We start from the raw sequence: 18,448 nt of genomic DNA on the forward strand, positions 1-18,448 counted from the left end.
CATATGCTGGATAAGTTGGCGGTTCATTCTGCTGTGGCAACACCTGAATAATGAAGGGACTAAGCCGAAAAGAAAACAAATTAATGGATAAATAAAAACAAGCCTTTAATTTACAATATATTCTGTATACAAAAAAAACACTTTCAAAAGTTGCACCGATAAACACTCAAAAACATACGTCTGCGCTATTCATACACAATCTGCAAGATCTAAAATCAAAAAGGTTAAAAAGCAATTTAAAAAAACTATTTGTTGAAATCCACTTGGCATCTACTCAATTTTAAACTCAGTATTTTATTTTACTTTTGATATAATTCAATCATTGTAGTGCTACTAACTGTCCAAATGTCCACTAATGTTTATGCTAATGTTTGTACTCTGATCCCTATATAGGACCTACCTGGTGTGGAGACAAAGAAATCTTTTATTTTTGCAGTTTAACCCAAAATAATATTTAAAACATACAATTCAAATCACTTGTAGAGTGTAGCGAACCAAGTTAAATGATGTTGAGTTTTCCCATATTGCTCTGAACATTGACCATGTGGAATTTCATTATAAAGTACAATATCTTATTATTGCATTAGAATTATCTTAGAAATTCTCAATGTGTCGCAACTGTGCTGTCTTCCGATAAAAATGTATGATTTTTCATTATAAATGATTTTCCTCTGAGTGCTCTGGTTTCCCCCACAGCCCAAAGGCATGAGCTAGAATAAACTAAATAGGCTGTAGTGTGTGAGTGTGTGTGAATGTGAGAGTGATGGGTGTTTTCCAGTACTGGGTTGTGGCTGGAAGTCCATAGCTGTGCAAAACATATGCTGGAATAGTTGCTAGTTCATTCTGCTGTATCAACCTCTGATAAATAAGGGACTAAGCTGAATGAAAATGAATGAATGAATGAATTTTAACTTAACTTCTTGATAGGTTTTACAACCGAGATCAACGAGAACAATGATACCAGACAGACTTAACCAATTTCAAAGATCACCATCAGACCATGCTAACAATAAATTACCAATTGTATGTTGATCAATCAACCATTCTCTAAAAATATGCAAAAAATGTCAACAAAGCGCTCCCCAAAGTGGATGTGAGGCTACAGCTATGACACAACACTAAATTGTTGCGGACTATGGATTGCCTCAGATTGAAAAAAGTTGTGAAAAGTGTGTTAAAAGTAGCCCATTAAGCTTACGTGCTATATTTCAAGCAGCATTGTCAGTTTACTGTGTGTTTAACACATTGACAGCCCTAAACAGCCAGTATTCTGAAGAGATGCGATTGTATAATGGTGCTTTTTTCTTATCTGGATCCTAAAAGTCTTTCACTTTCCTTGAAATAGAGCACCTCAGAGATTCTGCTAAACTTCTTTTGTGCTGAGCGCAAGACAGAAAATCACTTAGGGATGACGCGAGGGTGAGTGAACTACTCCTTTAAGTGAGTGCGAAAGTATTTGTGTTTTCATTATCACATTTACTCACATTATCATATTTAGGCCAAAACCCAGCATGTGTGAGTCTCTAGCACTCAGTGCTCTATCTCTGCTCTCAATGACCCATAGACTCCTCTAATTTTATTTCCCCCGTATTTTCATTAGCTATGGCTGTGCAACCGGGGGGAAATACATTCTGCCTGCTTGTGCGTGGCAGTAAATCAATACTGAGAGCGTTAGTCTTCTCTCCTCCTTCTGTAAGACTGTCATCCCTCAGCTCGCTCTCCCTTTCGCTCTGTGTTTAGATTTCCTCCAGGTTCCAATGGGTAGACTGATAACGTCTGACCTGAAGGTCACCTGCCGCAAACATCCGCAGGTATTCCAGCCTTGTGAAGAGTCGCAGTCAACAATACAAGCTGAGAAGAGTGTGTCATGACGGGTGACAGAGGATCTAATGGCTTAACTATCTCTCTATTGTGGAGATGTAATGACATATCGCCATTTTGTGGAAAGCACCAATCAGGAAGGATGACCGATTCCACAAATACAGGAAAACTATATACATGTAATGGCAATTTTAAGCAGACATTACTTGAGTTTTTGCTGTCACATGATGCATCAGAATTGATTCTAATATGCTGGTTTGGTGCTCAGTTTTGACTTAATAGAAGTGTTTTATTATTAATAAAGGCTTCTATTATTACTTTTTGCTGCTTGGTATTTTTGTGGAAACTGATACATTTTTACGGATTCTTTGATTATCCTCTTTTTTTAGAATGTTTATTTATTTTATTAAATGTATGCAATACTTTGCATTTCTGTAATAAAATTGGTGAATACATAATTTTGTCTCCAAAAATCCTGACTTGTATCAAATTATTCAAAATATTTTTTACAAACATTTAGTTTTAATTCATACAATATTTTGGTAATACACTTTTATTATTATTATTAAACCTACTTATTAACAAAACTACGTAAAATAATAATAAAAAAAACTTAAAGAGAAGCATATAAAAATAGCTCATTTACATGTTATGTGTTTATAAGTTTTTACATATCAAAAAACAGGGTACAATAAATTCATGATTTTGTTCTGTTACAAAACGTCTGGAGACAAGATACAAACAACTGAATAAAGTAAAAATAATAAAGTAGCATACAAAATGTGCATATTTATATTATATTATTATTAAAAAGCATTTGACTACAGTGAACTGATTGTAAGAAATGTACTGCATCAAAATTACGCCATTACATGATTTATATTGGAGAAAACAGTTCAGACGTCTGAGATGTGACAGACTGAAATTCCCTTCTTACGGCACTGCATGTGTTTAAAAGTACCTGCTTTTTACATAACAAAAAGTATAGTACAATAATTGCACTTTATTTTGTTACAAAACTTAAAGAGATAAGATACAAACACCTGAAACAAAAAAAGACAAAATAAAAAAATGAAATAAACAAATGCAAAAAATTAAACAAGCATAAAATGTTCATATGTATATATTTTTTATTAAAATTAGCATTTTACTACAACAAACTGATAATAAAAAAATCAACTGCATCAAAATTTACCATTACATGATTTCTATTGAAGGAAACAGTCCATATGTCTGAGATGTGACAGACTGAAATTACCTTCTTGAGGCACTGCATTTTTTAAAAAGTACCTACTTTTTACATAACAAAAAATATAGTATAATAAGTGCATGATTTTATTCTGTTACAAAACTTATAGTGACAAGATACATACAACTGACAAAAATTAAGTAAAACAAAAGAACTAAATTAAACACATTAAAAAAGCAGCATCTAAAACTGCATAAATCTATTTTTTATTATTATTATAAATAGCACGTTACTACATTATACTGATTATAAAAATCAGATTATGGCAAAATTATGTCATTACATGATTTTTAATGGATGAAACAGTCCAGACGTCTGAGATGAAGGCACTGCATGTGTTGAGAATACCTACTTTTTACATAACATAAAAACATAGTATAATAGATCCATGATTTTGTTCTGTTACAAAACTTACAGAAACAAGATACAAACAACTAAAGCAAAAAGTATTTATTAAAAATAAGTAAAATAAATAAACAAATAAAAAGGAATAAAGTAGCTTATAAAAATGAGCACATTTATATTATTTTAATATTTAACGTATCACCTTACTACAGTAAACTGATTATAAAAAAGATTATGGTAAAATTATGCTGTTACATGATTTATATTAAAGGAAACAGTCCAGACGTGAGATGTGACAGACTAAAAATCCCCTGTAAAAGTCTTTAAAAGTACTTTCTTTTCACATAAAACATGATCAAACATATTTAACAACAAATGGAATTTTTGCCTGTAATATTTCAAAAATAAAGTCACAGTACAGTACATCAGTGCACCACAGAACAGTGAAACATAATTTGCCACCTCTCTGTTTTCTCAATGGCAAAAATACATCCTTTCAACTTCTTCTCCAACAACCTGCTGTGTTTGCGCGACTGCTGAACGTGTGATCAGAATAAACTAATAAAACCAACTCTTCTCTTTTCTTATTATTCATCGTCTCTCCCTCCATCTCTCCTGTCAGCGTGTGACTCACAGCAACAACTGAATCAGAGAAGCATTTAAGTGCAGGAACCAATTTTCCCCACCGTATAAAAACCACATGAGTACGAGAGCCGAGCAATTACCGGCGACGATGACAGCTTTAGGGTGACGCTCGGGTCGTAAATTTCGCACTCCGCGAGCCGTTGGGAGATTTCTACATGCTTTGGATATCAGGACAGTCTCCCATAAATCGCCGAAATGTCTATTAGAATTCCCATACCGCCGTTCCTCTTTTCTAACCCATCTCCTGGCACAGCCTGGGGAACTAACCCGGAGCGATGCTAACGGTGCCGCCGCCATCAGGGTGACTGCTAAGGGAAGACGAGGAGCTAATTTGCACTGGAAGAGGACAGCGAGGTTGAGGACGCTGGAAATCGCTGAATGCTGGAGAAAAGGAGAGGAGATATTGAAAAAATCCACTCAAGACTCACCTAATCAATCAAAGCGTGTGTGTGTGTGTGGTGATTAAAAAGCACTCAGGTGGAATTTGTTACACTGGAGACTTTTTTCACTCCTCAAAGGAAGAAAAAGAGCCGGCGAGTGGCTAAAGCCGGAATAGGAGTCCAGATCAAGAAGCTAGCCTTGGAGCTAATCATTTTCTCCAAGTACAGTACAGTCTGCAAACATTTCAACCTCATTGTACGAACCCCAGCTAAAAAAAAAAAAAAAAAAAAGTTTAACCGGATGAAAAAGCAATAAGAATGGTAAATGGTGTGAAATTTCAGGCCGATGCACTGTATTTTCTGTGACAGAGCAGAACGTAGCGATTCTCGTGTCTAGAAATGTGTCTAGGTCAAATTTCACACAGAAAATCAAATAGAAAAAAAGTGATTTCAAATAGAAAATATGATTTCTTTCATCTCTGCAACGTTGAGCTGAATTTTCGGCTCATGATGTATATCACACCGCTAAACTTTCATGATAATTAAGCGTCCTTTCACTTGATTTTTATAATGGTATAACACTGTTCTTCTGTATCATGTGTATCACATTCATTGATTTTCCTTAGGCTTAGTCTCTATTTATCAGGGGTCGCCACAGCGAAATTAACCACCAACTTATCCACCACATGTTTTACACAGCGGATGCTCTTCCAGCTACAACCCACCACTGGGAAACATCCATACACTACAGCCAATTTAATTAATCCAATTCATATAGTGTATGTCTTTGGACTGTAGAGGAAACAGGAACACCTGGAGGAAACCCTCCGCAACACATAGAGAACATGGAGAACTCCACGCAGAGATGCCAGTGACCTGCTTGCTGTAAGGTGACTGTACTAACCACTGAGCCACCGTGTCGCCTGACGTGTGTCATATTTTTATTAAATATATTTACAACAAATGATATTAACTGCTACTGCTTTTCCAATTAAAATAAGTATTTCTATAGCTATTAATTATTTTACACTGTGACATTTCCATGATAATTAAACAAATGATCTCCAACATTGATTCTTATTACAGCATTTTGCACTGTAAAATACCGTATTAGTACAATTATTAATTTTTTTTCATTGTTTTGTTTAATGAAGCAGAATTTCATCATATAGTGTACAAAGTTTGGCCAATTTTAGGGGGCCATTATTTATAATCACATGATGACATTTTGAATTTGATTACACTAATTTAATTAGTATTATGTGTTATGTTTTTGTAAGGCCATTACTTCTTTTATACTGAGATATTTTCATTATAACATTTTTTATTTTTATTTTGACAATGATCCTCAGTAAAGAATTCTGTACTACAATTTGCACAAAAATTACTATCTACCTTAATCAAATTTGATAAAAAATAAAATAAATAAATAAATTATTTTCACCATTTATTCCTCATTTTGAAAACAATTAACTACGATTGAGGGCAATATTATGTTTAGCCCTCCACTGAAATGTGTATTCTTCTTCAAATATGCCCAAAGTTGTGTTTAATGAAGCAAATACATTTTCACAGATTTTCCTATCATTTTTTTCTTTTAGAAAAAGTATTTCTTTCTAAAATAAAAGCATTGTTTACATTTTTTAAAGGGTACCTATTTTACTCTTTTTAAAGATTTAAGATAAGCCTTTTGTGTCTCCAAAATGTGTCTGTAAAGTCTCAGCTCAAAACACCCATCAAATCATTTGTTATTTCATTTTAGAATGTTAGGTTTTTTTGCTTTGAACACCATGTAGCTGTTTTCGTGGCCTGTGCCTTTAATGCTGGTTCTCCCTGCCCACCGTTCCCATGTGCCTGTCAGAGTTAGCCTGCATCTCTGCCTCAGCTGCCTCAGATAAACAGACAGACATAAAATAAGCAGATCTCACATAACATTTGTGAGAAATACTACAGTAAGAACTTTTACAATGATTATTTGAGGTATTTGTTGTAGAGTTAATTCAAGCCATTCTGCGATGAGTCGCACACAATGTTGTTACAAAGTTCATGCACACACAGACACACACAGCGGACACACACACACAGCTGACACACACACATACACACACACACATACAGTGCGCGCGTTGTACTTTGCATTGTTTTTGCTCGCAAATGTGACAGGAGACATATCAATATCCACTGCTATATGGATATCCGTTATGGTAATGTACAAAATAAACCTGATTTAACATCCACAAACAGGGATTGAAGCGTCTACTTTTATAACTGTACTGCCACGCAGCTGAGGTTATAAAGTAAAGCTGAAGTAAATTGCTATAAATCATTAAACACATGCACTGTTTTAAAAGGGTTTTGAACTAGTGAAACTCATTCTTGATTGCATTTGATGATGATTGATGATCACAGAGAGCTCAACAGATCTTTTAATTCCGGTTTCTTTGCGCACAGCCTGTTTTGTTGATATGATTATACTAGGGTTGGGCATCTAAACTATAATGCCGATCCGATACGCATCTCGATACAAAGAATACGATCCGATATATTAGCGATACATTTGTGACATATTGCGATGCAACACGATACGATTCACACCCATATCACGATACAATGCGATAATTCAGCACTAACTTATTAGATCAAGTTTATGAGATGATGTAAGAAAGGATGCTGTGCCATTGAATGAGTTTGATTATTTATTAACAAAGCAAAACCAAGACTTTTTTTTACAAACTGGCTTTTCTCTCAGAGCCAGAGTGTCAGTTTACAGTAGAGGGCCATTTTAGAACCTATAGCACATATTATTTAAGGATTTTCAAGATAAACAGAATGTATAAGTGCAATATATATTAAAAATATATATATTTGCACTCTTTCAACAAAGTTTTACCATTGCACAACAAGAATTGTGATTTAACCTTTCAACTATGAAAACAAGTTTTACAAAGATATATTGTGCCACTGAATATTCAAAACTTAAGGTCGTGAACTAGCAGTGTTATGCTGCTTTGAAACATCACTGTCACTGTAAACAACAGGCTAATAAAAATATAAATAAATAAAAATTAACAGGAGGAGGTGTTTAAATCCTTCGTTCTCCGTGACACTAGGCTGAAAATCTTTGCAGATGAACAATGCAACAGCATTCGTTATTGCCGTAGAGCGCACAAAACTGTTGCGCATGGAAAAAAACTTGCAATGCTTTTCTCACCACTTTTGGAGCTGGTAGCTACAGTTGAAGCAGAGCAGGAAGCAGGGGATGCAGGAACACTGGAAGATGCTTCCACAACAACACCGTGGCGCCGCTTCAAGTGAGATTTCAGATTAGTCGTACTGCCCGTGTATTTTACAGATGCGCGGCACATTTTGCAAATTGCATCTGTCCTAAAAAGTCATCCATCTTTTTTGCAAAATCCATAATGTTGCCATACTTAGATTTAAAACTCAGTGGGGAATAAAATGTTTGTTTTGCTTCTCGTGCTTTCTGAGGGCGCTCCACTAGCTTCATCCGCACACCTGATACACTGAGTTGTAGTGTAAGTGTACACATCCGCAAGTCCGTTGTTAAGGCATACTTTATGTAGGTCGATTAAATAATGCGCCAAAAACAGGTTGACAACACTTGCTAATAAATAAAAAATACATTCTATATTAAAAATATAAGCTGTATCTTGGAAAAACCGATGCATCTCGCAAAAACCGATGCATCTCGATTTGCTTCCAAAATTTCATTCATCCTCTGCTGCTCAACCGATGCACTCACATAGTGCACACGCATGACCGCGTATCGATACATATCGGTTAATCTTCCCATCCCTAGATTATACGGGTTACTATAGGAACATGTTAATACACGGCTGTCTATCAATTCAGTTGGCAGGGAAACTGCACTTCTGCACCACACTGCGCTCTACCTCAAAATGGGCGGGATTTGTATCATATTTTCACGTCAGGAAATTTATTGGCTTTATATCACCCCAATATGACTGTAGACACACTATACCTACACACAGTTCTGTCTAAACTTGTCCAAGCTTACAAAAGAGGATTTTCAACAGAGGTGCCCTTTAAAACAAATAAGGTCAATATTTTTAGCCTCCTTAAGAAATATTTTATATAATATAAAGTGTCTATTTATGTTGGCGTGTGTGTGTGTGTGTGTGTGTGTGTGTGTGTGTGTGTGTGTGTGTGTGTGTGTGTGTGTGTGTGTGTGTGTGTGTGTGTGTGTGTACACTTGCCAACCTATCTTAGAGGGGACATTGGTGCCATTACAAACCCACTAACAGGAGACCTGGAGCCAAGAAGAGACATGTTTCTGAAAAATGTCTCCTCGTGGACATGCCTTAAATCAGGTTCAAATCAAGTGAAAAAGATTGTTTGTTTTTTTTGAGAGGGAATCCAGGTGTATGTGTGTTTGTGTGTGCGTGTGTATAGTTAACAAAAAATCATGAAGCACTAAAACAGTAAGCGCAAAACCTTAATGAGCTTTTTTTACTCCCATCTGAATTTGGTCTGGTAGAGTAAGCGCTTATAGTGACAACAAAACAGTACTCACTTCTCATTGGCGGAGATGGCTTTCCTCTGGCAGAATATGGACAGGGAGGAGGAGCCTGGCACCACTTCTTGCTTGATTTCCCATGTCGCCAGATTACCGGGCTTCACCACCATGAAATTAATGCCTTCTCCGTACTGGACTCTGAGGAAATCAACAACGCAGGATTTCAACACCCTAAACAACACACCCATATACTGTACTCTCCTAACAAAACTTCATACAAATGACGCCCAAACACACATTTTTTTGATTTTCATTTAGAAAATGTAGCCCCTTAATGATAACATATTGCTTTTTTTATTACCCTTTTAATAAATAATCAGCAACCTCAAGTTATAAAAAGCCCCAGCAGATCACTCACATTAATATTTACTGCTAATTCTTACATCCACACTTAGAAAAGCGTCCACATGGGGGTGTATGTAACAGTTTTTTTCTGGCTTTGTCTCATTAGACTCTGTTTTAAAACTTTTTGCGTAGTTTCTCACAGTACAGCTCTATGGAATAAAAATTCTAACACGCACAAATAATACATATTAAATACTTCTGTTTTGGCATGCATTTAAACACTCTGCTTGTTCAAATTACTTATTTAAAATGAGCTGAACGAAACAATTCTTGATATTTTTGGAGGGGATCAACCTAATCATTGCAAAGCGTCTCTATTTGCAAGTTCCACGATCAAGCTTAAAATGTCGAGGTGATAGAGCTTTCTCAGTAGCAGCTCCAAGAATTTGGAACGATCTTCCCCTCTCCTTAAGAAAAGCTCAAACTTTTGAGCCTTTTTGAGTATATTTGCATGCGTTTTATGTGTTTTATGTACAGCACTTTGGTACCCATTGTGGTTTGTTGAAAGTGCCATAGAAATAAAGTGAGTTGAGTTAATGGTTTTATGTTCAATCCACTTAAATTAATCCATTTGAGTTGGGAAAACTTGAATGAATTGTGTGGAACCCAGCACTTTTTACACTGCACTTTGTAAATTATACAGTGAAGTATATAGTAATATGTGTATTTGCATATATATATGCATTTCTTTATTGATAAAACCCTGTCCTTTGCACCTGCCTGCTGACTCATCTATTCCTCACCTTGGCAAGACACTGCAGACTTTATTAACACACACACACACACACACACACACACACGAAACGCTCTTACTTTCGATGGCCTTGGAAACAGCAGAGGTGAGATTCCCTAACTTAAACAACATTGTCAGCTTTCTATGGCTCTCATTTTATTCTCAAGGTTTGGCATTACTGTTTATTCAGAGTGTGTTGTCAGTGCGTTGGCTGAGGACTGTGCGGCAACACAAACAATAAAGAAGCAACAAGAAAAACAATTTGGTTAATGATTTATGGTGATTGTTAAAAAGTTGTGTGAACTTCTGAATTCGGTCTGAGACTTTAGTTTAGCAACAAATTGACATGTCTTGTTCTTGCACAGAGACATTTTCATTTGCTGAAGCAGATTTATGTTGCCTAGCCACCTCACATTGGTGAGCAGGTGATGTAAATAGGTTACTGTGGCAAAAGAACATGACCTTTAATGCCCAGAGACAGAGATTCATTAGACGTAAACATGCAGCTCTGCTCTATTCTTTGCATAATTAATTACACCACTTTGTTCATTAACTAAAGAAGTAATAGAACAAGAGCTTTTTATAAGATTCTATTGGTTATTATTGGTTTTAAGGTATTGAGCTTTAAAGCTGTTGGATTCTGTATAAGCTAAAATTATATCTTTCAGAATTGATCATAATAAAGACCTAAATGTATTTTAAATGAACAATAAAGTATTCCTATTTTTTATGCAGGTTTTATGTAGGTTTTTTATGTAGGAACAGGTCAAATGCAAAAAGTGTCTTTACTCCCACAAACAATTGATCCTATATTTGCTGAGACACCTGGGACTGAGAGTCAGCTCCAAAGGTTTAGTGTGAAAAGACTAAAACATTACCATTTTGATTATTATACCACTACACAACTCAGAGAAGCCTTAATGAATAGATAAGAGCATTTTTAGTGCCTGAACAAAACTTTTAAAAAACAGATTTCTAGGGTGATTCTTTCTGTAGAATATATAATTGCAACAGGAGGTGACGCCTGCATAGGTGTGGACATCAGTAAATTATTTTCTCAGCACATCATTAATTTTGATTTATACATCGGAAACATTAGTCTAAAATATAACAGTATAGCACATGCTAACTGTTACATAATGCCAAACACGTTTGTTTACAAGCAAATCGTGTTTGTTTGCCAGTAATTTAGAGGACTGATTTGTAATATCAATCCTATTATTGTTAATTACACTTTTTCGTGGTAAAAATAGCATTTAACATAGCCTCCTAATTAGAGATGGTAACTGAGAACCACTTTTTTGTATCAATATTGTAAAAATATTGATAATCTCAATTGAAATCATCACACGGTCAACATTTGTTCACATTCGTGATGCACATAACCTTGTGCATGTGCGGGTTGTTTTTATGTGCAGACAGTCGGTCATGGTGGCTACTGCTAGTTCAAAAATGTGGGCTGAGAAGACAAAGCTAAAATACACCAGTGTAAATGCAGACATCCCACCTCCTTTATGCGGGAGACTCCCACATATTCATAGTGGCTCCTTGAAATTAGATACAATATCTCAGAAATTTGAGGCAAGAGAGAGAATCAGCAACTTGAGTGAGAGAATATTTTTTTATCACATATAAGCCTTAATGGTGCTGCCTGTAAGTTTTTGAGTGATTTAAAGTAAAAAAAAATGCAAAGATTTGCAGATAAATACGAAGCATGCTAAGTGAGCATATTTATCTGAAAAACAAAGCTAAAGTCAGATATTCTCCTTTGAAAATGTGTGTTCTGTGTCAGAATGTTTGTCTTTGTTCTGGACTGTGTAACTCCTCCCACTGACAGTTTACCCAGTAATATTTTGAATGTATGTAATGCGACCTCCAGAGCAGCCTCCAAACTGAGACCGATTCAGATCCAAATCAGGTTGTTATCCACATTTGAGGTGGTTTTTAACATTTGCAACACAAATATTACAAAAGTAAACATTAGCTGACCAGCTTGCATTAAAAAGCTGCAGTCAGTGGACCAGAATCCCAAGCTCATGCGACAAGTTTAGCATATCGCTACATCCCAAAGTTCAAGCTTGGTTAACTGACCTGCGAAATCGCATCCCGTGATTGCGCGAGACCAATAAAAACTTGTACAGAATTTTTAAATATGAAGCAATCGCTCATTATTATAAAACGCTTTATAAATATCTAAACATCTTCCTTTATTCTGCCCCTTTACGTAGAATACTCAAACACTTTGTATGAAGTGGTTAACGGCTGCATTAGCCAGAGTTTACTGTGCCAAATAATTGCCAAAGGTGGCACACTTATGTTTTAAAATAACTGGGCCACATTTTCACCCACACGTGTTAGCCACTTTAGGTTTAGATACAAATTACCCTTATATGACTATGCCACATTTTTAACCAACTGTGGCCCACATTTGTACTCCATCATTTTGGCCAAATTTACCGTTTTCCACATGGGCCACATTAGGCTCACATTCGGATTACATTTTGCCATTAGTGCCAAATCTTTACCCTAAATGGCCCATATATGAATTTGAATCTTTAACCCCCTTTGCCATTGCACAGGAGAAGACATGTAAACTCGGCACAGAAAGACAACTGGCCAGTTCAGGATTGACAGTGATGTTCTTGCTGTGAGGCACAAGTGTTAACCACTGGGCCACCATGCCCCCCTATAAAGGGAAAGGTAGAGAAGTAGGGGTGGAAGGTGGGATTCCTCAAGGCTAAGATAACTGAAGTAAAAAAAAAAAAAACTCTGGTGATTTAAAGCGAGTTTGGCATCATCTGATTGGTAAATCATGTGTTAGTTAAGGCGAGACAAGTCATGATCAATCATAAGCACGTGATCTTTAAGAAATAATTTTTTAAATAAACTTGACTTCAAACATTACATAAACTCAAAAGAAGCCTATTTATTCTGTTTTAAAAATCAGAGGACAGTAACATCTGGGTAGAACTGCCAACTTTCATAGAGTCACAACACAGCTGTAGCTCAACTCTTATATAACTTCTCAGCTATTGTGTAACAACTAAAAAAAAAAAAAAAAAAACTTGTTTTTATCTTTTCAGGATTGAATGTGCCTTAGTTTGTACAAATGTATTCCAAAATAAAATCCTATCAGAGTTGTTAACTAAAATGTTACAGGTTCAAACTCCAAAAACAAGCGAATCCTTTGCTGTTTTGCCCTTGAAAAAGGCACCAGGATGCTCCAGGGGGTCTCTGCCAAATGAATAAATGTTAATGTAATATATCTCAGGCCAGTGATCACATGATATCTAATATGAAAGTCACATGGCATGTTCTGCCAGAGACTTTTTATCATTATAATTACAGCCACATAAAAGCTGCATTATTAAAGAGCAGGAATCGACCATCACTGAATCATTTAGAAAAAAAAAAAAACGCACAACTATGGCGTAGCCTCCAACTGATATTTTGGTGCTCCACACTATAATGGAAAAGCAGTGTGGTAGTGTGCATAACAACAAGAAAGGTCATGTATTTGTGTGTGTGTGTGTGTGTAAGAGTGGACACACCGCACAGGAAGTACTCAGGTCTGCAGGCCAATCCAATTGGCATTTAATTAACTGGGGACTCAGATCAGGGAGTTTACCCTTCTAAATCAATCCCCTATCCCGAGACTAAACGCTCGCACACGTACAAACACACATGGTGGATTACACAGGTGGATTAGCAGGGTTTGTCTGGCAACGTGTCGGTTGGAGATGAGTTTGCAGATCGTGGCGTAAAGGGCGATGCAACCTTTGCACCAAAACAAACAGCCGTGTCATTGCATGTGTGCGCGAGTGTGATAGAGAATAGTGCGTGTCGGCTTGGCAATGGACCACACATACACAGCAAACAGTGGAATGCAAGCAAACACACACTAAGCATCTGAGCTTGCTTGAATGAGTCAGTTGGTCGCTGCATCATATCTGTTGGTGCTATTTAAAATTAGCATCTAGCAGCTAATATGACCACATTTGCATTTCCATTTGTTCTGCTTCAATAGTCACTGCCTACAGAGGTGGCCTTTCTAGGGAACACAAATGCTCTCTAGACTGTTATAATATAAAGCAACCTACTTATTATGATGCCTTCTAAAGTTTACATTTAAGACAGCATTGTATATATTGCAATGGAATAAACAGTGTGAACATTTTTTTATTTTATTTATTGATACATAAATAGTTCAGTGTACATAAAAAAATCCCCCCATTAAATTTTTTTATAATTTTTTATTATCATTTTTTACCAGTCTAAAATGTTAGGTTTAAATAACATTAACTTTAAAAACAAACAGCTTATATACTGTATAGTTTTGTAATTTAATTAAAATTTAAAATTTAGATAGATAGATTTTCCATTTTTTTTTAGATTTCCATTTCCTAATTTTTCCATTTTTTATGTCATATTTGTACCCCAACATATACATTGGGATGTACTAATTTTTGGACTGCGATCTTTAGGGTTGTTTGTTTGTTTGTTTGTTTGTTTGTTTGTTTGTTTGTTTGTTTGTTAGATAAGCTCCAGATTTGGCTTCAGTGCTAACTAAATAAATCTATATGCACAAATTTAACATTGTAAAGTATCCTATCAAAATATTAATAAAAAAAAATAGAATCGTGAAGGGTGTACACATATACTGAGCACTTTACAGTATGTATGTATGTATGTATGTATAAATGTATGTATGTATGTATGTATGTATGTATGTATATATATATATATATATATATATATATATATATATATATATATCACAAAAAATGAATAGATGTCAGTTCTTTCTAAAACTTTTCAAAAAAGAAGCCAAGAAAGATCAATTTATAAACAAAGCATTCAGATCCATTCATTAATTTGCAGAGGAATAGAATGACCAGTGCAAAGTTAAACAAACAAACAAACAAACAAACTTCTTTCCATTAAACTATTTAATTCACCTACATTAAAATAAGTCTTGTAATCGCAACACAGTGCTCAGCATAAATGAGTTTCCTCTTTTTGAAAATGAATATTTCTCAGTGATGTAGGTAGTATATTTTGGGGTATTTGAACAAAACAGATTCATTAAACAGATATTTATTTTTTCATTCATTTTCTTTTCGGCATAGTCCCTTTATTAATGCGGGGTCGCCACAGCGGAATGAACTTATCCAGAACGTTTTTACGCAGCGGATGCCCTTCCAGCCGCAACCTATCTCTGGGAAACATCCACACACACACACACACACTCATACACTATGGACAATTTAGCCTACCCAATTCACCTGTACCGCATGTCTGGGCTGTGGTGGAAACCGGAGCACCCACGAGAAAACCCACGCGAACATGCAAACTCCACACAGAAACGCCAACTGGCCAAGCCGAGGCTCGAACCAGCGACCCAGCGATCTTCTTGCTGAGAGGCAACAGCACTACCTACTGCACCACTGCGTCGCCAGATATATTTATTAAAGTAATATTTTAGGTTTGGAGTAAAGAGCTAAATTGAAAGAAATTCAAGAGTACGCTGAATACAATTTAAAAAATTGAATCATTTTTATTGGACCCCGAGTAGACTTTTCAGGCTTGGTTTGAAGGACTCTGCTGAATGCTGGAGATGTGAAAGCGAAGAAGGAGACTTGATGCATGCTCTGTGGTCCTGTTCTAAAACACAGGAATTCAGGGTTAAAGTGCATAATTTCGTTATAACTTTTCGTTTTGTCCTAACATATATATACTTAACATATATGTACTGGGAAACCCGTTCGAGTTGGGATCTGGTGTGAAGATGTCTGAGTGGATTCAAATAAGTATTATGATTGGAAGACAAATCATTATGAGGGGATGCCGTTCAGCAGGTCCACTATTACTTCAAGAATGGGTTATGAATGGCCATATGAAAAAATGACATATACAGTAGATTACTAGATAAATTGAATGTTTATTAGAGAATATTGGGAAATCATTTGGCATTTTTGGAGAATGAATAAGGTCACTGTAATGAGATGAACGGTAAAAGTGTAATTATATTATTTGATTTATTTATGTATTATTATTATGGTATTGGATTCATGTAATTTTTGATTTATTTTTTTTTTTTTACTATTATTATGTTCTGTATGTGTGTGTTTTTTTTATTTAGTTATTTATTGAGTTTATATTATTTATCTGTATTTACAGAATTTATGATAGCAACATCTATTTACAGCCACTGCTGCTGTTGGGGAGGGGAGGGAAAAGGGGGTGTTAAAAGGAGGTAAAAAAATTGTAAACTGATAATACTGTTAAATTATTAAAGAAAAAAAATTAATCATAAAAAAAATTTAATTTTAGTCACAGATTATCTTTAAAAATAGACAAATAATACATTTAAATTCAAGCAAATATTGCAAAAAATATATATATTATATATTTCTTTGTGCTGATCTTTCTATTCTTTATTTAACATTTTTTTCCTAACACATAAATTTGGGTGTTCTCATTTGATCTTCAGTTTTTTTTTTTAAGATTAGTACCAGATTTGGCTTCAGTGCTGACTTAACTAATGGATATGCACAAATATAATATTGTAAAGCATCCAATTAAAAAATTTAATTGAAAATAATTGTGAGGGGTGTACTCATATATGCGGAGCACTGGATACATCACACAAAAAAAAATCATGAAATGTCAGATTTTTTCCAAAGTTTATTAAAAAATAAAGGTTTAACAAAAATCAATTCATAAACAAAGGACTTGGTTCCTTTCAGTCATCGAGAGATGGATAGAATGGCCTGTGTAACCTTAAACAAACTACTCTCGTGGCTATGTTCATTTGAGAAAGCTTTTCATCAATCTGAAGTGGTAGAGATACTGTAAATGCTTTCACATTCAGTCTAAACAGACATTATAAAAAGAAACTAACCAAAATGATTCAGCATTAATTCAAACGAAGATCCAGAATCTAGTGATACCCACACGTATCACAGAGCACTCCAGATCAGTCCCTTATAGGATGCTGGCAATGCAGGCAGTGGGCAGCAAGTTGGTCACTGTATTTTGGCACAGAGCTATTGTGTTGATCTGCGATTGGCACTCTCGGTCTGATACATATGGATTTAAAGTGCGGAGGCCGTGTGCTGGCCAGTGCCAACAACGGGGGCGAGATCTGTGAGAGCCTGACAGGAGCAGCCCGCCGTTAAAACTGTCCCTGAGACTCAAACCCCTGTCTGGACCAGTGTCTGAGTGACAGGAGCAGGACAGGCGCTCGGAGAGAGGTGCCTTGGCAACCCTCATGGTCCCCGTGGCAACCTCCTATTCCAAAAGATTCTTATTGGCTGCTTGTGACAGTTCCAAATGCCACAGGGGCCAGTCTGAGATGCCAGGTCTTTATCACTCATCCTTCAGGGAGAGAGAAAGAGGATGTGGGAAAAAATAGAAAGAACATACCAAATGTTGATTTCTTAACTGTTCTTAAAGGAACAGTTCACCCAAAAATGACATATTACACCATCATTTACTCACCCTCAAGCTATGCTCAGTGTTTATGACGTATTGTGTAGATTTTTTTGAGTCAAACAAACACAGTCAGAGTAGTTTAACTGGCTATTTTTGCTATATAATTGTGTTGGATTTTATTTTGAAGCTTCCAAAAGTGCATAAATGGTCAACAAACTAAGCCATTCGTCACCAGGGGGAAAACGCACACTGTAAAAAATGCAGGGTTTCAAGAAATACATTTATGTTGTCCCAACAAAAATCGATTCAGTTAACCTAACAAATTTAAATGGATTTTACATAAAACAAATCAGTTGTCCAAAAATATATCAAGAATTGTGTTGTTTCAGCTCATTTTAAATAAGTAGTTTGAAATTTTTAAGTGGAAGTCTCGGGCTCTGTTTTAACGATCTAGGCGCAAAAGCATTAAGGGCCTGTCCAAATCCACTTTTGCTATTTTAAGGATGGAAAAATATGGTTTGCGCTGCAGAGCATGGTCTAACAGGGTTGAGCTTATTTTCTTAATAAGTTATGGGTGTGTTTTGAGCATATTAAGCATTAAATCAATCAGAGTCTCCTCTCTCATTCCCTTTAAGAGTCAGCTGCATCGCAACATACTGTAGCACATTTGGTTTTTACAAACAACATTATAAAACTTAGTTCAGTCTCATTTTAATCAGAAAAAAATGAAAATATATTTTAGTTTAGTTTTTATTTGTCAACAATATTGCAATATAAATTGAGTTGGTCATTGTCACATGACAACTATTTTGGTTTTCTCATCACGTCACGTGATAAAGGTTTGTTGTCAACGATCCAGTATTTAGTCATAGTTTTCATTAATGAAAGCAACACTGGGCATGACTTATGAAGTTTATCAATGCAGTGGTATTATT

General features: G+C 35.6%; 1 protein-coding gene across 2 annotated transcripts in view; it reads right to left on the minus strand.

Moving 5' to 3' along the window:
• The window catches only part of si:dkey-215k6.1, a 344,938-nt gene that overhangs the window by 152,538 nt on the left and 173,952 nt on the right, over nucleotides 1-18,448 (minus strand). For both annotated transcript variants that reach the window (XR_015491055.1, XM_087253349.1), the window contains exon 3: nucleotides 8,996-9,136. Coding sequence is in view for 1 of the 2 variants with exons in the window: in XM_087253349.1 (XP_087109475.1) it covers nucleotides 8,996-9,136 (141 nt within the window). In the remaining variant the exon portion in view is untranslated. The remainder of the gene's footprint in view (nucleotides 1-8,995; nucleotides 9,137-18,448) is intronic.

Source organism: Danio rerio, chromosome 5 (assembly GCF_052040795.2).
Source record: "Danio rerio strain M-AB ecotype USA chromosome 5, GRCz13ab, whole genome shotgun sequence".
Taxonomy (NCBI): domain Eukaryota; kingdom Metazoa; phylum Chordata; class Actinopteri; order Cypriniformes; family Danionidae; genus Danio; species Danio rerio.